We start from the raw sequence: 21,475 nt of genomic DNA, 5'->3' as shown, positions 1-21,475 counted from the left end.
TACCCAGGATTCTGGTTGCTATGTTGCTGCTCCTTCACATTCCAATCACAGGCAAGGGTGGTCCTTGACCAACCTGTACTGCTTTTAATTGCACTGATAAAAAGTTAGGGCAGAACACGGCTAATGTCTAGATTGCAAAACTGCTTGAACTAAAACTCATTTTTTTTTTAACATTAGATTTATAAGCATCATCATTTTCCTAGCAATTAAGACATATGGTTGACTCTATTGCAATTCTTTGCTGATCCTGATAATTGTTCATTGGCTACCAGTCATTTTTGTTATTCCTTGTTTGCAGGGAAGCACAAAGCAGTCCAGAGAAATTACAATCACTGACCTGGAACATCAGCTTCAGACACTTACTGAAGAGGCAATAGCCACCAAAGAGGAACTGTGCCATTACAGAGAGATGTCAGAGAAATTAAAAGAGGAACTGATGGTGGGGGAAACACAATTATGATCTTTACTTATTATTTTTCACAACATGAAACTATTTTCTGATGTCTACAATATGCATTCGAATGTTAACTGTCAGCATCCCATACTAATTTTAAGTTGGCCTGGGCACATCCCTTCACCCCTCTTGTGCTTCATTAATCGTGATCCTAGCTACAGTATCAAAATAATGATCCATTTAGGAAGCTGTGGGAGGGGGCTCTCTAGAGCTCAAACTGGCTTTGTTGGGCATTCCAGAGTTTGTTGCGCTTCGCAAAAAGACTTAAGGTGCCTTTACGTGCTTACTTTACAATCCTGCTATCATTGCAGAATCATCAATCTAAGTACAAGATCAACAGCTCCTTATTGCTCTATCTTGCTTTTGTATTACACTGGAGTTCTTATAGATACCACCATCTTGTATATATGTTCAGCTGGCAGTAATAGGATTGTTGATATGCCGCTGAGAAGGGATGGAGCTAATAAAACATTGGAAGTGGAATATTAATCTTCACCTCCTGAATATGAACAGGAAATCTTCAGTAGCTACTTATTAACAATAACTCTTTGTGTTACTCCAGGTAAAAGAGTCTCACTTAGTCCATCTGGAAGAAGACCTCAGAGAAGTGAAGAAATGCCTCTCCAATGCTGAGGAGAAGTTGGCATTTTACATGAAGCGAGAAATTCAGGAAGAGGAGCTCCACAGCATGTCCGATATTGATCTACCACATGTGCGGAGCCCGGACTTGACAACGCTGGACAGGACCACCTCCTCTTCACAGACTGACAGAATCCCAAGTGTTAACAACAGCAACCAGACCTCACATATCCCAAGGAAGCATGTTGGGGTGCAGAATGAGCTGGAGACAGGGCAACTGAGCAGCTCCTCTGATGAGGTTGCAGAATTAATGGAACAGTACACAGAGAAGATCAGCCAGATGCAGGAACTCCACGCTGCCGAGATCCTGGACATGGAGTCCAGACATATTTCAGAATCGGAATCTCTGAGGAGCGAACAGTACACCGTTGTTCAGGCCCTCACAGATGAGTGTGACGCTTTGAAAGCTGTTATTGAAGCCCTGAAATCTCCTGTAAGATTTCTGTTTCATTTTTTCTAAAATAGAGTTAAATTAGACATTTAGACAAAAGTTTTACAAGCCATTTTATGCCATTGCTTGTCAGTGGAGATTGCTTGGCTTTTTTTTTGCTTGATTTTATGCGCCTGTTTACATTGGATGAGGCTGAAACACCTGATTTCACTAAGTTGGTGGAGTGTGTTCACGTACTACTAGCCATATGCTGTATCTGTGTGTAGAAAGAATTGTTATGCATGTAGAGGCCACCACAGACATAAGAAAGCGGCTGGACGCTCAAACTTTGATCAATGACCCATAGGCATTTATAACATTTTGCAGCGGTTTATGTTGAACCTATGAAGAGACAGGCTTGCTGCTGGAACTTCTGGGGCCAGCTTATCAGGAGGAAAACCGTAGCATTTAGACTTTTGCAACATGTCTAATCATTGCTTCCCTGACAAGCCTTGGCCAGCGCCCATGGACCTGTTCCGGCCAACGTAATGCATATATGCAGGTTGGCCCTAACGCCGATTCGCCACAGGCGTGTCTTTGGGGCAATGTTGTCAGCTAAGAAGTCACTCTCAGCACATTGACAGAGCTGCCGATGACAGCTTCCAGTCATTGGTGGGATGTGTTAGGATTTCAACCACTTACAGAGCCACTGGAAGGGTAGTCCCTGCCAGGATTTTTTCTGCTATCTGGGGCTCCTTTAATGAGATTTACCCTCACTTCCTGTCCTGCTGACAACGGTCTCATCAGACAGAAGTGAGGAGTAAATCTTCAATAGGAACATAGAAATCTGAAAGGTGTGCTGGACTTTCCTTACTCAAGAAAAAACATTTTTATTTTGCCTGTGTTGCAGTTGGAGATCTCCCTAACATTCTGCCTGGAATGCAAAAAAAAATGCGTTCAGAAGCTGAGTTTACAGGCATTTCAAGATTCTAAACGCAGTAACTCGCGTTTAGCCACGTTTTGTTTACAGGCGTTTTCATTTTTGACTATTTTGAATTTTTTTTTTTTTTTTTTTAAACGCTTCTAAATGTAAACGCACCAAAACGCTGCTAAGGTCACAGAAATCAAATGTTGCCCACATTTTTTATGCAATATTTATGTGCATGTTAAATGAAGCCTGTAAATTCCCTGCAATTAAACTGAAGGTTCATCATTTACAGGGAAGAAAAGCCCATTATGAAGCTTCTAGCTTCTGATACTGGTAGAATCGATTAAATATCTACCCTTGAGAAGTTGAAGCCTTTCAACTTTAGACTTCATATTAGTGTAGCATAAAGTTTAAGATTAACCAACTGCTTCAGTTCAGCAAAGAACTACACACACATCTTGTAAAATAAGCCATTTATGTTTTTGTAATTCAGGGAGGAGGAGGAGGAGTGCCTGATTCCATGCTGTCTACATCATATCACTTAACAGATGCAACCTCTAGCGGTAAGACCACTTTTTTTTGTGGTTTTTTTTGTATTTGATGGTGTTCTGTACGGCTATGCTTGTGTCCGTGATTGGAATCAGACCTGAAATTAGTGATGACTTAATGGTTAGTGGGTTTTTCCTTTATTCTGTACTGTAATATAAAATAGAGGAAGACCTACGCTCTCCTGATCTAGTGATATACCCCTTCAATGCCACTTTCTTGCTTTAAAGTACAGCCAGAAGCTTCTTTGTGGCATTTATTTTTAACAATTGTATGTATTTTTATGATTGTAGTGCAAGCAGGCACAGCCCATGTGTTTCTGGGTGAGTCTACAGCAGTGGTTCTCAACCCTGTCCTCAAGTACCCCCAACAGGCCATGTTTTGGGAATTTCTCTTACATAAAATAGCTGTCCAAAATACCAAGACATTGACTCTGATTTAAAGCACCTGTGCAAGATAAAGGAAAACCTGCAAACATGACCTGTTGTGGGTACTTGAGGACAGGGTTGAGAACCACTGGTCTACAGGACAAGAAGAAAGGGGAAATCCTTTGAATAGGACCCCGATTGCAAAAAGGCTTGATGACAGTTGTACCATTCTTTATCTAAAATGAAAAGCAAAAGTTTTGGTTTCATATATACATTATGTGAATCTGTGTTCACCAGATGTAAAAAGCAGACACCCACAGGTACTTGCCAGAGCAGTCACATACCATGCAGAGTTCCTCAAGAGCCTCAAAACCAGTTGCACTCTAGTATGCAAGTCTCAATCTGTTCCTTTGAATAAGAACCCACCTTTCCTGTCTTTGTTAGCCATTGAGACTGCCCATCATAGTTAAGCATAGTTAAGAACCAGTAGTAGTTCAGGGGTGCCTTCTTTTCTAAACTTCTGCCCTTCATTAAAGCTGTACTCCAGGAATTCAGCCACTTTCCTAAATGCGCTGCCTTAGTTTGGGTTAAGTCCAACAAGGTGCATGATACCTCATGGATTTCTCTCTTTAATTTACAATTTACATTCTTACTGAGCGCTCGGATTGCAGCTATTGATATACTTCTAATGCTGAATTTTCTGGTATCAACTTCTGCAGCTGCAGAGACATGTGCAGCCGCTCTGCTACCTTCCTTTCACTCGATCAAGAAGAGCTTTCTATTATGTGAATCCGTTAAAAAAAAAAAATACAAAGCCTTCTGTGAATTGACAGCAGAGGGAAGGGCCAGGTAGAGCATCTGCTGTGTGAGAAAGCAGCATCGCTCCTATCAGAGCACTGGTAGTATAGTGATCAATGCACTCCTGGCGCCCAGTAAAACTGTCAATTGTAAATTAAAAAGATAAGTCCATGGTGGCATTACAGATTGTTGGACCTAACCTGTATTAACCCAGCACATTTTGGAAAGGGTTAATACAGATCTCTCATACACAGGAGCTTATCCTTCCCTTCTTATACTTCAGTTCCCCAAAATGTCAAATGTTTTCTATATGGCAATAAGTGCAAACATTTTTTTATATTTATTTGTTAGATGTTGGCACAGAATGTGACTGGAGCCAGGGGACATATGATGCACAGAGTTTTGACCAGATACCAGAAGGACTGAGGGGTGATGAGGATGACATCCATACAGAATTAATTCCCAGCAAGATCAAGGTACTTCCAATAAAGAGGCATACATTATTGTATGTACTTGTTACTGAATAATAAATGTTCCTAGCATGCTCCTGATAGTTATACAGTCCTCTCTTTTTGCAGGACTTGTTACGAGCCGTCCATCAGGAGGGCATGCAGGTGCTGTCATTGACAGAGGCCACCAGCCCTGAAAAGGAGCCGACTTTCACTGTGAAGACTCAGCCCTGGCACGAGGAGAGGAAATCTATGCTTGAAACCATTGCATCTCTGAAAGATTTAATTGCTAAGATGCAGATTCACAAGGACTCTGAGGTTGGTGTGCAGTATGTGAAACCCGGCAGGCTGTGTCTTCTTTCACGTTTGGTTCCCAAACTGATAAAGTATCAGCTTTTATTAATACTGCTTTATATCTTAGGCTCATACAAGGCCAGGCTACCATGACCTCAGGCCCGACTGGAGAGGGGAGATGCTGCGAGCGATTCAGGAAGTCTTCCAGAAAGAGCAAGATGTCCTCATGTCTGCTTTCCACTCTCAGCTGTCTTCACTGGGCAAATATGATGCAAATGCACTACTTAACCAAATGCAGCACAGGCTTCAGGAGCAGGTGACATACAGGAATACAGCAAAAATGCTAAATCTTTAATATTTATAATTTAAATAAAAAATAAATCTATTTTTAGAGATATATTAATCGATTAAAGCTCACAGAACTTTCAGCATAAATCAGCTATAAATATTCCAGGTGCATCAAAGCAAAAGGTGTGCAAAGTCTTACCATTTAGAAAAAAAAGCCTTTTCCCTGTTTTCTGCCAGTATGCTGTTGAGAAGGATCCTTGCTATCTGTGTGCAAGTAGTGGACTTTTTGCATTGGTCCTTCACACCCCTCAAACCAATAGCACTTGAATCAGTAAAGCTCATGTTCCCTACTGATTGGAGAGCTCTAGCTCTGAGTCAGCAGGGGGCGTGTCAGACATTTGTAGATAGAATACTGCTTCAACACAGAGAGCAAGGGTCTTTCTCTCCACCTACCGACCAGACTACATAACAGGTGTCCAGCAAGACAGCAAAGGATATCATTAACAAAAGAAGCTAATAGTGAGTTGAAGAAAATGCTTAGACACAAGCTTTTTCCTCTCTCCCCTTATTAGCAATACAGGATTGGAGAGGTCAGCCAAAATCAATGCTGGTCTGTATCATTGGACCTATCTGAACTGCCTTAGAGTACTGAATACATTTTAACACAAACTGCTGCAGACCAAGGACATTTACTATATAGCTGAATTCTAGATTGCATCCACCTCATTCTAGATTGCATCACCGCCTATCATCATGGAAACTTCTGGCTTCTGTGGACATCAAGGACTCATGCCTACATTAGCATTTTCTACACTTTACTGTTGGGCCTCTACACTACCAGTTTGTAGGCTTGCACCTCAGCTGTTCACCAAGGCACTGGTCGCAGTATTAGCCTTAGTATGCTCTCATGCAATCCTCATTTTAGGATACTTAGTCAATCCCTTGTTGAGGAAACAGTTGGAGTGGGCCATGTCAGGCAACATCATTTTGACTGTCCAGAGATTGCATTGGTTCAAATGAATTATGAATCCTTCAGAAATCAGGACTAGAAATAACTTATTGATATCTGGGTCTAGTTCTGGATACAGCTCAGGCCATAGTGTTTCATCCACAAAAGGAGCGCCAGGTTCCCCGATCTCAGGTTATTGTTCTCCAGTCCAGGGGCTGTCCTACTCTCTGCTTATGCACAAGAATCTTGGGCCTGATGGTGGCATCCTATTTTTTCAGTTTCACGCCCAACCTCAACAACGTAACATTTTCCAATTGTAGGACAAGTCGGTCAAGATTCTGAACAGACTGTTTCGCTTGACATTACCAAGTTGTTCCTAGCATGGTGCCTCAAAAATCCTATTATGGAATTGGGGAAATCTTTCCCATTTTCTGGGAAATCCTCATGGCAGATGCCAGCTTGTCAGACTGGGGAGGAGTCCTAGGCACCATGTCTGTGCAGGGAACTGTGGACAATTTGGCTGTCTTTGCCGCATTTGACAATCCTTCTGAAAGGTCATCCAATCCAGATTCAGTTGGACATTGTCATCAACCTTAAGGTAGAAAGCAGGAGTCTTGATGCAGCAAAAGTTGCAGATCAGGTCCTATCGTGTGCAGAACTTCAAGTTCTTGCCTTGTCCACTATGTACATCTTAATTCTAGTTCTCTCTCTGCTTTAGAAACTGCTGCCTTAAACTGATTGGAGACATTCCTCTCCCTACTGTCACCCACAAGGTGGTTTTCCTTCTAGCCATTGCCTCTGCTAGGCTAGTGTTTGAACTGGTGGACTTTATCTTGCAAGAACGCTTTTTGGTCTTGCACAGGGACAAGGTGGTTTTGAGACCCAGAACTTCCTTCTTAGCTAAGGTAGTTTCTGCTTTTCACTTCATGCAGGACATTGTTTTCCTGTCCCCCTGTTCCTTTGGCTTAATTTCATCAAAAGGAAATGTTTCTCCATTGTCTAGATGTGGTTTAGACTGCAAGTTTTATCTCTCAGCCACTGCTTTCAGAAAGACTAATTACTGATTTTTGTTAGCTCCAATATCTCAAGTTGGTTCAGATAGACCATCTTTCAGATGTATGGTCTCAAGAATTGGGAATCGACTCTTGCCTCTCAAGGTGCATTGTCTTGGATCTATAAGTGCTTCTTGGGATTTTCTGCACAAAGCAACTGTTTCCCAGATTTTCAAGGCTGCCACCTAGTCTTTTGTTCGCTCATTATCAAAGTTTTATGTTGTGGATGGTTCATCCTTAACTGATGCCACCTGTGGGTCCCTCAGGCTGCTCTTTGAGCTGCACGCAGTCCCCAGCTCTCTGTTGTTCTTTCTTGGGCCTGTTGGGGATTGATTGCTGTGTTGCCCACTCTTCAGTTGGATTGATTTTGGACATCTGAAAGGTTTTAAGACTTTGTGTGTCCCACAAAGGAAAAGGTAAAAAAAAAAATAGATTTTTGTACTTACCGTAAAATCCTCTTTTTGGAGTCCATTGAGGTACACGGGTCTAATATGGTTATAATCATGCTCTTGGATTGCCAGTGTCCAATCCTCCTGTAGGCAGGGGTATAACTCAAAGGTTTAAGATTTTCTGTGTCCCCCAATGGACTCCAAGAAAATTAAATTATGGTGAGTACAAAAATCGGGAGTTGGGTCTTTAAATCAAATAATGTGTACTTCTAAATCAAATATTACGAGACTGAGGAGAGTGCAATGGGACCCTGTTTGCTTTATGCTGCTATGGTGAATGGCTCTCCTTTCTGATTATTTGTTACTTTCACAGCTTTCGTCTACTTTTTAAAGGCAATCGCAATTGTGCCTGGTTACTTAGCTCTCTGCATTTTTTTTTTATCAGGGGATGGAGCAGATCAATGCCATGGACTGTATACAAAATGCAGACCGACGGAGTATGTTACTTGAGATCCAAGATCTCCGGGCCCAGCTGTCGAGTCTACACAATGATCCCAGCATCCAGTCACTGTTTCACCCAAACACAGAAGGTAGATACTTTGTATGTTTTTCACTATGAAATATGAAAATAAGCTTCTTCAAAAAATACTTGGATGGTAGTGCCTTTGGTAATGTGCAGATGTGTGTGTTTTATCGCACTGCCTTAGCTGACCCAAATTACAGACGCATGTAAAGTATCTTTTTCAGCTTCAGGTCATCTTTGAAAGTGCTACAAGTGACTTGAGTACAAAGTATCGGTCCTGAGATGTATAAAAATGACTTTCTCTGAAAGAAAAAAGGATTTTGGGGGGGAAATTATTTTTTTTCTTTAAGTAAACACTCCATTCCAATGAGTTTTAGACATCAAGTGGCCTTTGTTAAACCAAAGCACCACCTTTGAACAACTTCATATTAAGCTTTTTTTTTTTTTTTTTTTTTTTTTTTCTAGCATACATTTCCTGGAATTCACTGCATGGAATCTCCATTTACAAATTTTTCCTGTTTAAAATGTTAAATATATAATTTTACTTTATTCAGGTATAGCACTGCATGACCAATGGAGTATGTCCTGCCTGAAAGAGTTTTGACCTCTCATGGGGTATATAAACTTATCGGCCACTTTATTAGGTACACCCGTTCAATTGCTTAGTAACACAAATTGCTAATCAGCCAATCACATGGCAGCAACTCAATGCATTTAGGCATTTAGACATGGTGAAGACGACTTTCTGACGTTCAAACTGGGCATCACAATGGAGAAAAAAGGGGATTTAAGTGACTTTCAACATGGCATGGTTGTTAGTGCCAGACGTGCTGGTCTGAGTATTCTCAAAAACTGCTGATCTACTGGGATTTTCAGGCACAACCATCTCTCGGGTTTACAGAGAATGGTCCAAAAAAAGAGGAAATATCCAGTGAGTGGCAATTGTGTGGAGGAAAATGCCTTATTGATGTCAGACATCAAAGGAGAATGGGCAGACTGGTTCAAGATTATAGAAAGACAGCACTAACTCAAATAACCACTCGTTACAATAAAGGTATGCAGAATACCATCTCTGAATGCACAACACATCAAACCTTGAAGCATATGGGCTACAGCAGCAGAAGACCACACCAGGTGAAACTCTTGTCAGCTAAGAACGGGAAACTGAGGCTAGAAGTCACACAGGCTGCCCAAGATTGGACAATAGAAGATCAGAAAAACGTTGCCTGGTCTGATGAATCTCGATTTCAGCTGCGAAATTCAGATGGTTGGGTCAGAATTTGGCGTAAACAACATGAAAGCATGGATCCATCCTGCCTTGTATCACTGGTTCAGGCTGGTGGTGGTGTAATGGTGTGGGGGATATTTTCTTAGCACATTTTGGGCCCCTTAGTACCAATTGAGCATTCAGCCCCAGAAGGATTTACCCCCTTAATGATTGGCCATTTTTTGCAAAACGGCACTGCTCTACTTTATTTGACAATTACGCGGTCCTGTGATGCTGTACCCAAATAAAATTGATGTCCTTTTTTCCCCACAAATAGAGCTTTCTTTTATGGTATTTGATCACCTCTGCGGTTTTTATTTTTTGCGCTATGCTGTAATACATATCCAAAAAAATATGTAAAAAATACAAATTTCTTCATCAATTTAGGCCAATATGTATTTTTTTACAAATATTTTGGTAAAAAAAATCCCAATAAGCGTGTATTGATTGGGTTGCGCAAAAGTTATAGCGTCTACAAACTATGGGATAGATTTATGGACTTTAAAAAAAAATGTATGCTTTTTTTTTTTTTTTTTTTTTTTTTTTGATTCATTTGTTTTTATTGGAAAGAAATATAAAAACATAATACAAACAACAGTTAGGTAGACAAATGGTACCCAAATGGGCAAGCTGAACGTAAATTGTCTAGAAGTTACCAAATCTATACATGTATACTCATACATCGTCTGTATTTTCAGAGACTAGTGATAGAAATTTGAGGAACAAAACATAATGGACAACCATGTCCTTAGAGGTCAACTGATATATCGGCGATATTTGGCCTTTTTTTTAAGAAATCACATCGGCTGATTTATTATGCAAATTCGGCCAATTACTGACCGCACCGTGCCCATCGACCCACAAGTGTTCCTCCTCCCTTCCCCACACTCCATTGGCAGAGCGGTACTTGACAAACATCCCCGCTGAATTTTGACAGCTGGTCTCTCTCTGCGTTCAGTTACATATGTCAGTTTCACACAGTTACACTATATGGGCTCAGTGTGAAACCTGCCAGTGCCAACCTGTGCCACCTGCCAGTACCAACCTGTGCCTGCCAGTGCCAATCAGTGCCACCTGCCAAAAAAAGAAAAATCGGCCTAAAATATTGTCTGCAAAAATCAGCATCGTATATCGGCCATTGGCTGCCCCGATTTCTATGGCCATTGTCCAGAGAAAAACCCATATCGGTCAACCTCTACATAAAAACCTATATCGGTCAACCTCTACATGTCCTCATCGAAATTTTGATCAAATGTGGTATTTGAAAAGTAAACAATAAAAAGAACAATAAATGTAACGATAAAACAACAATGACCAAATTAAGTGGGGTGGAGGGGATTAGGAAAATAGGGAGATATTGTCGGTACCTAGGTGTGGTCTATCTAGGTATGGTAGACAAATTTCAGGAAAGTGAGAACCGTATCATATATTAGCATCTCATACTTTAATGGCTTGTAGCCCATTGATTCCACAGACTCCAATGATGGTCAAAGAGACACTTGTTCCCATGTCTGTGCGCCAGTAGGTTTTCAAATGCATAGTTTTGTTTCACTATATCAATCACTTCAGACATGTTGGGTGCTAGGTTGGACCCCCATCTTCTGGTTATTAGTATCTTGGCGGCTAGTAGTATGTGGGTAACTATTCCTTTGCTCTCAGGTGGGAACAGTTGTATGCCTATGTTAAGAATTGCTAAAGCTGGAGAGGGTGATTTAATGATCCCAGTAATCTCAGAGATTGTGCGGAATACTTTATTCCAAAAGCTAGTTACCATAAGTGCCTGCACGACAAGAAGATATGCTTAATCTGGCCCACCATACCGCATCCTCTCCAGCATAGTGGAGATTGTGTGGGGTTGTATTTAGAGAGTCTGAAGGGGGTGAGGTACCATCTCAAAGCTATCTTTTGGCACAGCTCCCAGTAAATAGTACACTTAGAGACTTGGTATACAGCTTTGAAGGCTCGCCGCCATTGGTGGTTAGTAAAGGTTTGTCCGAGGTCTGTTTCCCATTTTAGGTATTGAGTGGATTTATTGAATACAAGCTTATTTTGTAGAAGATTGTAAAATAGGGATGTACCTTTTAACTGAGGGTGGTGTTTTTTGGAGAAATTGCCATCCTTGTTTGTGTAGTAATATTTCAGGAGATGTGAGGGAGTTTAGAAAATTGGATATTTGTAAATATTTGAATCGCTCAGTGGGCGGGATGTGAAATTCATCTTGGAGCTGTTCAAACTAAGGGTTCGCTCCTGGAGCAAAAGTGTTGGGGTCAAGATTCCCTGTTCGACCCAATTGGATAGGGACAGATGGGGGATATTTGTTTCTAGAACTGGAATTGTGTATTGGCATCGTCTGCGATTGTGGTAACGTTAGGGAGTAAAAGGTTCTCCACGCCATTAAAGAAGCCTGGGTAGGGAGGGTTAAGTTTTCCAGTGACCATGGCTTCCAGATATCGGCTATCAGTAGGTTGTGTAAAGATGGTGAGTGTGGGACTAGTGATCCTCTCAATATCTATCCATAACTTATCTGTTGAGGATGAGAACCAGCTTTTATGTTAGTTAAATGGGTTGCAACCCAGTAGTCCTGAAGGTCAATCATGCCCATATCACCCTAATTTTTATGCTTAAGAAGTAATGTGTGGAAGCTGCGGGGTTTCATATTTTTCCATATATAATTCTTGAGTGTTTTTTTTGAGTGTTGTCATATGTACTTTTTTTTACTGGTATGGGGAGGGTTCTAAAAAGGTATAATATTTGGGATAGCAGCATCATCTTGAACGAGGCCAGGTGACCCGACCAAGAGAGTTCACACTTGGACATGCGCTGGGCAGCCTTTGTCAGCTTGTCGATAAGAGGAAGATAGTTGGCATCAGCTGATTGCGTGGCATCAGATACTAATTTTATGCCCAAAATAGTGTATTACTTCAGTGCTCCAGGTGTAAGGGTAGGAGGTTTGTAACTTAGTACGTAGGGTGGGATCGATACAGAGGTCTAGTAGTAGGGATTTAGTAAAGTTACGTTTGTGGTAGGAGATTTTACTGAATGCTGTAAGAATGTTGTGATTCTCTTCACTGAAGGATTCAGGGTTTGTTAGGAAAATGATTGTCATCGTCAAAAAAAATGTATAACATGGGATCTTTGTTGGAATCTAAACCCAGTGATTTGAGGAGATACTAATTGAACCCCTCGCAGAAGTCATAAAAGCAAGTGAAAAATGGATGGGGACCAGGGGTGGACTGACAACTCATGGGGCCCCCGGGCAATAGAATATCATGGGGGCCCCCTGTGTCCCCGCCCACTCAAGGCACACCTGCACAGGGGGACACGGGGGGGGGAAACGGAGACACTGGGAGGGAGAGCACACAGGGAAACTCGGGGGAGGGAGCACACAGGGAGACACTGGGGGGGAGCACATAGGGGGACACTGGGGGGGGCACACAGGGGGACACTGGGGGGGGGGGCACACAGGGGGACACTGGGGGGAGGAGAGCACACGGGGGGCACTGTGGGGGGGAGCACACAGGGGGGACACTGTGGGCGGGGGGAAGCACACAGGGGGACACTGTGGGCGGGGAGAAGCACACAGGGGGACACTGGGGGGAGCACACAGGGGAACTCTGGGGGGGGAGCACACAGGGGGACACTGTGGGAGGGGAGCACACAGGGGGACACTGGGGGGGGGGCATACAGGGGGACATGGGGGGGGGCACACAGAGGGACGCTAGGAGGGAAGAGCACACAGGGGGCCCTGTGGGGGAAGCACACACACACACTGGGGGGGGGGAGCACACGGGAACACGGGGGGGAGAGCACACTGGGGGACACTGTGGGGAGGGGAGAGCACACAGGGGACACTGTGGGGGAGGAAGAGCACACAGGGGGACACTGTGGGTGAGGGAGAGCACACAGGGGGACACTGTGGGGGGGGAGCACACAGGGGGACACTGTGGGGGGGGAGCACGCAGGGGGACACTGTGGGGGGGGGAGCACACAGGGGGACACTGTGGGGGGGGAGCACACAGGGGGACACTGTGGGGGGGGAGCACACAGGGGGACACTGTGGGGGGGAGCACACAGGGGGACACTGTGGGGGGGCATACAGAGGGACACTGTGGGGGTGGGGGGACCAGGAGAGTGTCATGGACCTTCCTGCGGTCCTGTTGGGGCTCGGGCCCCATACATCTCTACTGTCCCCTCCCTCCGATGGCGACCCTAGGGTCTCTTTACTCCAGTAAAAAAAGCTTCACTCACCCGATACCTGTAATAATACCGCTAACGGTGCGCTGCTCCCCACCAGCCCCTCCCCTCTTCTCTTCCGTCCCAGGTGATGTCGCGTACAGTACAAGCACCTGCAGTGGACGGGAGGGAAGGAGGGGCCGACGGGGAGCAGCGCACTGTTAGCTGTATTATCAGTATCATTACAGCCGCTTCAAGTGGCCTCTCATGGGGTCGGCCCCGGGCTCTCGGCCGGTGCCGATGGGTCAGTCCGCCCCTGACAGGGGACAACCCTGCCTAGTGCCATTTGGGATAGGGAAGGGGTAGGAGAGCATGTTGCAGGTATTTACTCTGGCAGATAGATGGTTTTGAGTAGAGGGCTGATATTGCTGATAGTGGAAGTGTAATACCGCGCTGTCCCTTTTAAACAATGAACAGCAGCTAGCACGGCACATAGACAGTTGCAAAAATAACATAGAAATAAAAGTGCAGCGCTAGAAACATATCTCAAAATGAACTGGGACAATGTTGTGAATCTCACGATCAATATTAAGAATTGTGTGAAACCTGAGTATATTCACAGTGATACTACATCAATATTGAAAAACAAATAGACAGACAAACGTGAAATCCATGCGTAGTATAAACCAAATGTGTAGTGAGTCCAAAAATTAAATGAATATAAACCTCTTGACGTCAAAAGTGAAAACAACTCGTGAGGAAAGTTTAAATTACAGAGTTAATTTAAAGTTGTGTTTGCGGATTGGGTAGGGTTCTTTTTTGTTAATGGCCTTAAGAGTCCGAATGTAGTTTGTCAAGCTGCATTGATCTCTGCCTTTTAATACGAGAGCACATTTGTATGAAAATACCTCTAATAAAGGCCTTATGGGCACACCATATAGTAAACGGATCCAAAATTGAATGGGAGTTTGTTTGGAAGTATTCTTGAAGATGTTTCTCAATAATGTGAATGTTTTGAGGTGAGTTGAATACCTGGGAGTTAACTCTCAATATGTAGGCAGGGGGCATGCTCCTCCGCCACTAAAATTGATACACGGGCATAGTCAGACCATGAAATTTGAATAGTGGAAGAGGAGATAGCCTGCAACAATACTCTGTCAACTAATATCATATTGATTCTAGAGTATGAATTGTGGTGTATAGAATGAAAGGTGTAATCGTGCTATTCTACATGTTGATATCACCAAGTGTCATATAAATTTTCTTTATGAAAGACTGGCTGTAGGGCTCGAGGAAGTCTCTTAGGTTTGGAGGAGAGATCCAGGTGAGGGTCTGCAGTGAGATTAAAGTCTCCACATATTACTAGAGATCCGCGCCTTACTTTTGAGATTTTGTGGAATGAGTTAAAGGCGTACATGTTTACTACATAAAATGGTCTGTTGTTAATATTGAAACCGGGTGAACAGATATCTGCGCTAACTAAAAAAAAGAACAGGAAAAGCAGCCAGCACAGTTTGTTGATTTATCAAACACAAATATAAAAAGTCCGAAATGCAGCGCTTAGATAAGGCAAAATATATAAATATATGTAATAGTCCATGTGAAAATCAATATAAGATAGAGATGACGTAGAGCCTCCACCAAACTTCAATGTGCAAAAGAAAAGCACACCAAACCCACGTGCTATCAATCTGCTTACCAGGAAGATATGAAAACAAGCATGTAATCATATGATGCAAAAGATTAGTAATGGATTTGAATGGCACACTCCAAACTTGATAGGCAGGTCATAGAAATATCCAGGTTCATCAATATCAGAAAGACATCAGGACTCACATAAGAAGATGGATATATTGTGCGATCACCAACAGGATATAAACCCAATAAGGAGAAAAGTAACAATAGTGAGGCACGTAAAGGTAAAACACACGTTTTTATTGTAGTCTACTTACAGGTAAAAAGGAACCTCATGACATATAAAAACTCTGTGGCTCACAGCGTACTTGCATCGGCCAGCCTGACATGTTTCATCCTATGTGGATATCATCAGAGGAGTATCGGGTATCACAGGAGTATCAGGTATCTGTCCTCTGGGTCATAGATGGATTTGTGCAAGGAGAAGGCCACTGTGTTCCTGACCGCTGTAAGGACTCTCTTCCTCTTCTGTGGTGCAGAAGCAGTGAAGATGTGAGGAAATTGTTTGACTGAGGGGGGGGTGACTTTGAGGCTTGGAAGCGTGTTTCTTGTACACAAATCAGGTCACATCCTAATTTAAGAGACTCCTTCCAAAGGGATGCTCTCTTGGCAGGGTGGTTGAAACTTCTTATATTGAGAGAAGCTATTTTAAGGACCATTGGGCCGTGTTACTTGTAAGCTGTGATGATTGTGTTTTACCTTTGGTTGATGGAGAGACGGTGAAGGGCTGAATATGTTGTAGTCCCAGGCTACATAACTTTTATGGGAATCGCGTGATGAATCCACAGGTGGTGTTCCAGAAGAAGGTAGAATCTGCTAGCAGACTGGAGACCAACAAGAGGTGGAACAAGAAACAAAAGGGTTTATAAGAAGAACAGAGAACAGTTAGTAAAAAGCATGGGTGATTGCAACTGGAATCTGATTGCAGTAACACTGCACATTAATCAAGGGGGGAGTATCGTGGTAATTAGGCTCCGCCCATCCGGAGAAGCAAGTAGGTTACTCGTAGTGACAATAATGGATAGAGGCGATCATGTCGCATGGTCCTTTGGCCTGCGCTTGTGGGGTACAACTTGCCATTCATTCTGGGAGTTTATCCCATTGGGGTGTAAACGGTGTGGGGGGTCATGATCTGGGACAATGTCCCATGAACGTAGTAATGCTAGGCCCTCATTGAGAGTTGTAATCACCGAGGTAACATCATTGTGAGTTATAGTGAGCTTCATAGGGTATCCCCAGTGATAAATGATGTTATGATTACATGCTTTCGTAATCATCAAGAGCGATTTCCTTCTTTGTAACGTATACTGAGAGAGTTCCGCATATAGTTGGAGGCAGGAGAATTGCTCGGGCAATGGTGTTATTTTGCAGAAATTGATCATAAGTTGGTCCTTTACATGGTAAAAGTGTACCCTCATAATGACATCTCTATAAATATTATCAGGGAGGTATGAGGATTTGGGCAGGCAGTGGATCATGTCAATTATTATTTCAGAGGTTGGAACAGAGGATAGAACTGCTCGAAATTAAATTGCAGGCGTATTTATTCAGTTGGGCATTTAAAGTGGATTCAGGGATACCCCTGAGTTTGACGTTGTTCTGCCTGCAGCAGTCTTAAGGTCTGCGATTTTGGCTTTTAGCTTTACCATGGCCTCATCCTGATCATTATGGGGCGTCAATGAGGGTATTGTGGGATGTTGCAAACTCCCCTATTTTATGCTCAGTGTGATCCACCCTTCCCCCCCAGCTCCTGCACCTCTAATTTGAAGTTGGTTACGCATTCCATGAGGTCAGCATGTAAGGAAGCTCTTAGGGACACTAGCATGTCTTTCAGGGTTGCTTCTGATACAGGCTTGTTTGTGGCAGGAAAAGAGCTGAATGTGCCAGCTAAGTCCCGAGTGGTGTTAGAGGTATTGCAGCTAAGGCTTACCTCAATAGGAGATGCACCCGCCGACAGCCTTGGTTTGCTTTTTGCAGGGCTCTGTGACATGGATGTGGAGACTGCAGGTGACCGTGGCTGGGAAGCTTTGGAAGCTCCAGGCTATGTGTGCAGAGCGCGAGGAGCCGCTATTGGAAGCTGACAAAACGCAGCTGGCACCATCTTGTGGATTCGGCCGTACCGAGTGGCAGCTTCTTGTTGTTGGAGGCATCCTTCCTCCTTCTTCTTGTCATGTCCGCAGGTGCAGGGACACTCCGTGCGGGCAGCCTGCAGCGTTGTCAGCTGTATTAGGTTGCCTCTAGGAGCAGGATGGCAGAGGAGCTGAGCGATCAGGGGTCCATCTATCAGCGTGTTTTTTTTTTTGTTTGTTTTTTTTTGTTTTTACTAGTAGAGGTGGCGACAAATCTGACCCTAAGTGACACTTTTTGGGGACCAGTGACACCAATACAGTGATCAATGCAAAACAAAATGCATTGATTACTGTATAAATGACACTGGCAGGGAAGGGGATAACACCAGGGGCGATCAAAGGGTTAAATGTGTTCCCTGTTGGTGCTTTCTTAGTGTGTGGGGGAAGAGCTGACGGGAACAATACAGAGATCGCTGTTCCTAATCACTAGGAACACCAGATCTCCATGGTCTTCTCTGTCAGAACGGGGATCTGCATTGTTTACAGATCCCCGCTCTGCCTCTCTGGATCGGTCGCGGCTCCTCCATGAAGTGTGCGCGCCCACAGTATCTATTGCAGGAAACAACGTACAGGTACGTTGTTTTGAGCAGTAGAGCTGCAGTATATATACAGTGGGCGGTATTCAACTGCCACAGCCTACCAGAGTATTGTTGTTGACCATGTCCATCCCTTTATGACTACAGTGTACTAGAGCTGCATGATTCTGGCTAAAATAAGAATCACGATTTTTTTGCTTAGAAGATAGATCACGATTCTCTCACAATTCTCGCAGCGTAACATCATCTTTCACATTAAAACAAAAAAAAAATTGGGCTCATATGAAAAAATCGGAAAATAGAGATCGTCAGGGGGGTTGAATCGAGATCACGATTTTTTAACAATTAATTGTGTAGCCCCACAGTGTACCCATCTTCTGATGGCTCCTTCCAGCAGGATAATGCAATGTCACAAAGCTCCAATCATCTCACCACTGGACAATGAGGTCCCTGTACTCCAATGGCCTCCACACTCACCAGATATTAATCCAATAGAGCACATTTGGGATGTGGTGGAACGGGTGAGTCACATCATTGCTTTGCCAACAAATCTGCAGGAACTGCGTGATGCTGTCATGTCACTATGGACCAAAATCTCTGAGGAATGTTTCCAACACCTTGTTGAGTTCTGTAAAAAAAATATATAACTTTTAGCACAAACTTTTTTTCTCTCTCTCTGTTAACGGCATAAGGGCCATTTCTTGTGGAATGACTGAGTTAGTAATGATTGCTTTTTTTTTTCCAGCAGGCGAAGCACTTTACATTCAGCAGGAGCGGGCCTTGCATTCCCAGGAGCTCCACATGCAGCTCATGAGCATGGAAGTCAAAGCTGGAGAGTTGCAGGAGCAGCTGGGGTCCGAGAGACTTTTAGCAGCCGAAATAAAGAATGAACTTGCACTAACCAAGATGGAACTTGAATCAAATCTTAAGCTGCAGCACAAGCACTTTAAGGAGCTGGAGTCTCTCAGGTAATATTCTGTTCCTCAAGTGACACTCTTATTGTCTTCTCAATTTTTTTTTAGTGAGAGATTTTAATATTACAAATATAAATTTAGCAAACAATGCCCAGTCTTCAAATATTCCACACCTATCTATAGCATGCTTTTGCAGTCGAATTATAGTATTTGGGACTGGGAAATTGACAACGTCTCTTGGTTTTATACCTCTGGTGGTATCAAAATTTAGAATAACAAATGTTTACTTGGAGGGGTGGAGATACTGAATTGCCCACATTTTTTAGTCCATCTGTTGTCTCACTTTGCCTGTATTTTGTCAATCATTTATTTGTTCCATGGGTTGGGGAGAGGCCATGCACTAGTTTCGGTCTCTATACTTTGATATCTGGTTAAAGAGGAACTGCAGTCTGCTCACATAATTTGTAATAAAAACATATTTGCCATTTTGAAGCTTCCCTCCAACCACTGTGCATATTATTTTATATATACTGTGATTCTGTACTTGCCAAATATGCTGCAGAAATCTCCCCCCACTGAGTCTGGCTGCATCCATTTTAACTGTGGGCAGCTAAAGCTGCTGCCTGTTCACTTCCTGGATTTAAACAGACACACAGAGGCACACCTCCAGCTATGCAGCTCTCATTGGCCCTCTTATGACTCATCCCCCCTCCCTTCCTGGCAAACTCTCACCAGAGAGAGAGCTGTGCATGATGTCATAAGCCTAGGCCTTTTACCAGACAAGAATCAGGAAGTGGGCTGTATAAGGTATTTACTTACAGAAAAAAATGTTTTACTATCCAAAGTTAAAACAACAAGGGCAGAAGATTTAATAGATGGAGATGAAAAAAATGTTCTGCTTTAAATCATTTGTTGCTGATCATTCTGGAGTACCCAACCTACCAAACACCCAACATGCTCCACATTCCAATTGTTAATAGCAGGTTCTAGACCAGTTCAGCATACTGCACTGATGTCAGCAGTCATGTCACCCTACTCTGGGTTCAGTTAATGTCTGTGTGTTTCTGAAGTCTCGCTGGATTTCAGGGGCTCTGGGGGAAGAGGATATCCTGTAAATATGCTCTTCCAAAAGCAAAAACATGTATTGCAACTTACCGTTTTTTAGCTGTAGTAGCTGCATTAGTTTTCCTTTTTATGCAAGTACAGAAAATACTTGTTGATCCTGTCAGAAATCCAATATGCTTGTAACATTCTGTGCATTGAACTTAGATCTCAAGCACGATTATCAGCTCTTGCAAGTTCTATTCTGTGAGCACCTTCTCCCGATGTGATAGAGGGAGAGGTGTTTGGAGTCCAAATCAGGAGAGCAGCCCAAGGTAAATCCATCATAAAGAAAGTGTGTTACTGGCAGGATTGCCATGTAAAAGAAATACTTGAAAAAGCAGATTAATGTAGCCACCGGTAAGCTGCAATAGATTGCAATTTTTGTTCTGAGGCTTAAGGCTCATACACACTATAAGAAAATCGGGCAAACATTTTCGTCCGAGGAACGATTGTACCATTTTCTGACTTTTGACAGCCGATTCCAACCTTCTGAACAAAAATTTTCGAGGGACAAACTCAAATTTTTCTCGTACTGGAACAGAACAAACAAATTAATTTTAATGTGTACCATTCCCGTATCATTTTTCGTACGAGAAAAATCAGAAAAGAAAGACTGCACATGATCAAAAACAACAAACAAAAGCCTTTGTCATATCGCCTTCCTTAATTCTGACTTGCTGTGAAACGAAGAAAATCGGACAATCGTTCACCCGATTTTCTGATAGAGTGTACCCCACTTTAGATATGCTTTAAATATTTTGAGTTAAAATTGTATCCTTATAAAGTACAGTGGAACCTCGGATTACGAGCATAATCCAATCCAGGAGTATGCTCGTAATCCAAAGTACTCGCATATCAAAGTGAGTTTTCTCATTGAAGTCAATGGAAACTAAAATAATTTGTTCCACATTGACTTCAATGGGATGCAATACCGCATGCAGCCAGAGGCGGGCGCCAAAAAGGCCTGAGGACACTTCGGCTAACCTCGGCAAACCTCGGAAAGACTTCCTACCTGAGATTTGCCGAGGTCAGCCATGCTGTACTCGGGCCTTTCCTTGTATTTCCGAACGGCGGCGATGTGCGACGTTCGGCTCTGCTCGGCTCTGCTCGGCTCTGCTCGGCTCCGGCGCCCCCCACCTCAGGCCAAAAGCGGTACTGCACACCGCTTTGGCCTGAATCGACAACACTCACAAACCAAGTTACGATTTTTAAAAATACAGTGCTTGTATTGCGAAGCGCTCGTTAACCACGTTACTCGCAATCCGAGGTTTCACTGTATATGTAAACCCTTACCTTGTATAACAACCCATTTGGTTTTAGCCCTCGTTCACATTGGAATGACTTGTCATGCGATTTGACAGGTCAAATCGCATGACAAGTTGCACCCTATTGCCGGCAATCGCACTGTTCAAATCGGTGCAACGCCGACTTTGCAGTGCTGCCCTGATTTGAAAAAGTAGTTCCTGCACTACTGTTGGCAATTTCAGGTGTGATTTGCATAGACATCTGTGCATGAAGCCGCACAAATGTCTTCCAAGTCGAGCCCGAAGTCGCACTGACGTGCGTCTTTGAAATCGTGCGATTTCAGATGAAGTTGCACAATTTCAAGG

General features: G+C 43.2%; 1 protein-coding gene across 7 annotated transcripts in view; it reads left to right on the top strand.

Moving 5' to 3' along the window:
- The window catches only part of AKAP9 (A-kinase anchoring protein 9), a 377,557-nt gene that overhangs the window by 321,047 nt on the left and 35,035 nt on the right, over positions 1-21,475 (top strand). For 6 of the 7 annotated variants that reach the window (XM_073629643.1, XM_073629641.1, XM_073629642.1 and 3 more), the window contains 8 exons: positions 299-439; positions 1,017-1,526; positions 2,885-2,954; positions 4,455-4,579; positions 4,682-4,870; positions 4,974-5,162; positions 7,970-8,114; positions 18,593-18,815. In XM_073629643.1, coding sequence (XP_073485744.1) covers positions 299-439; positions 1,017-1,526; positions 2,885-2,954; positions 4,455-4,579; positions 4,682-4,870; positions 4,974-5,162; positions 7,970-8,114; positions 18,593-18,815 — 1,592 coding nt within the window. The remainder of the gene's footprint in view (positions 1-298; positions 440-1,016; positions 1,527-2,884; positions 2,955-4,454; positions 4,580-4,681; positions 4,871-4,973; positions 5,163-7,969; positions 8,115-18,592; positions 18,816-21,475) is intronic. The other variant, XM_073629639.1, reaches the window with a different exon arrangement.

This window comes from Aquarana catesbeiana, linkage group LG05, assembly GCF_042186555.1.
Source record: "Aquarana catesbeiana isolate 2022-GZ linkage group LG05, ASM4218655v1, whole genome shotgun sequence".
Lineage (NCBI taxonomy): Eukaryota > Metazoa > Chordata > Amphibia > Anura > Ranidae > Aquarana > Aquarana catesbeiana.
The sequence above is the reverse complement of the archived record's forward strand: the minus strand, read 5'-3'. Positions and strand labels throughout refer to the sequence as shown.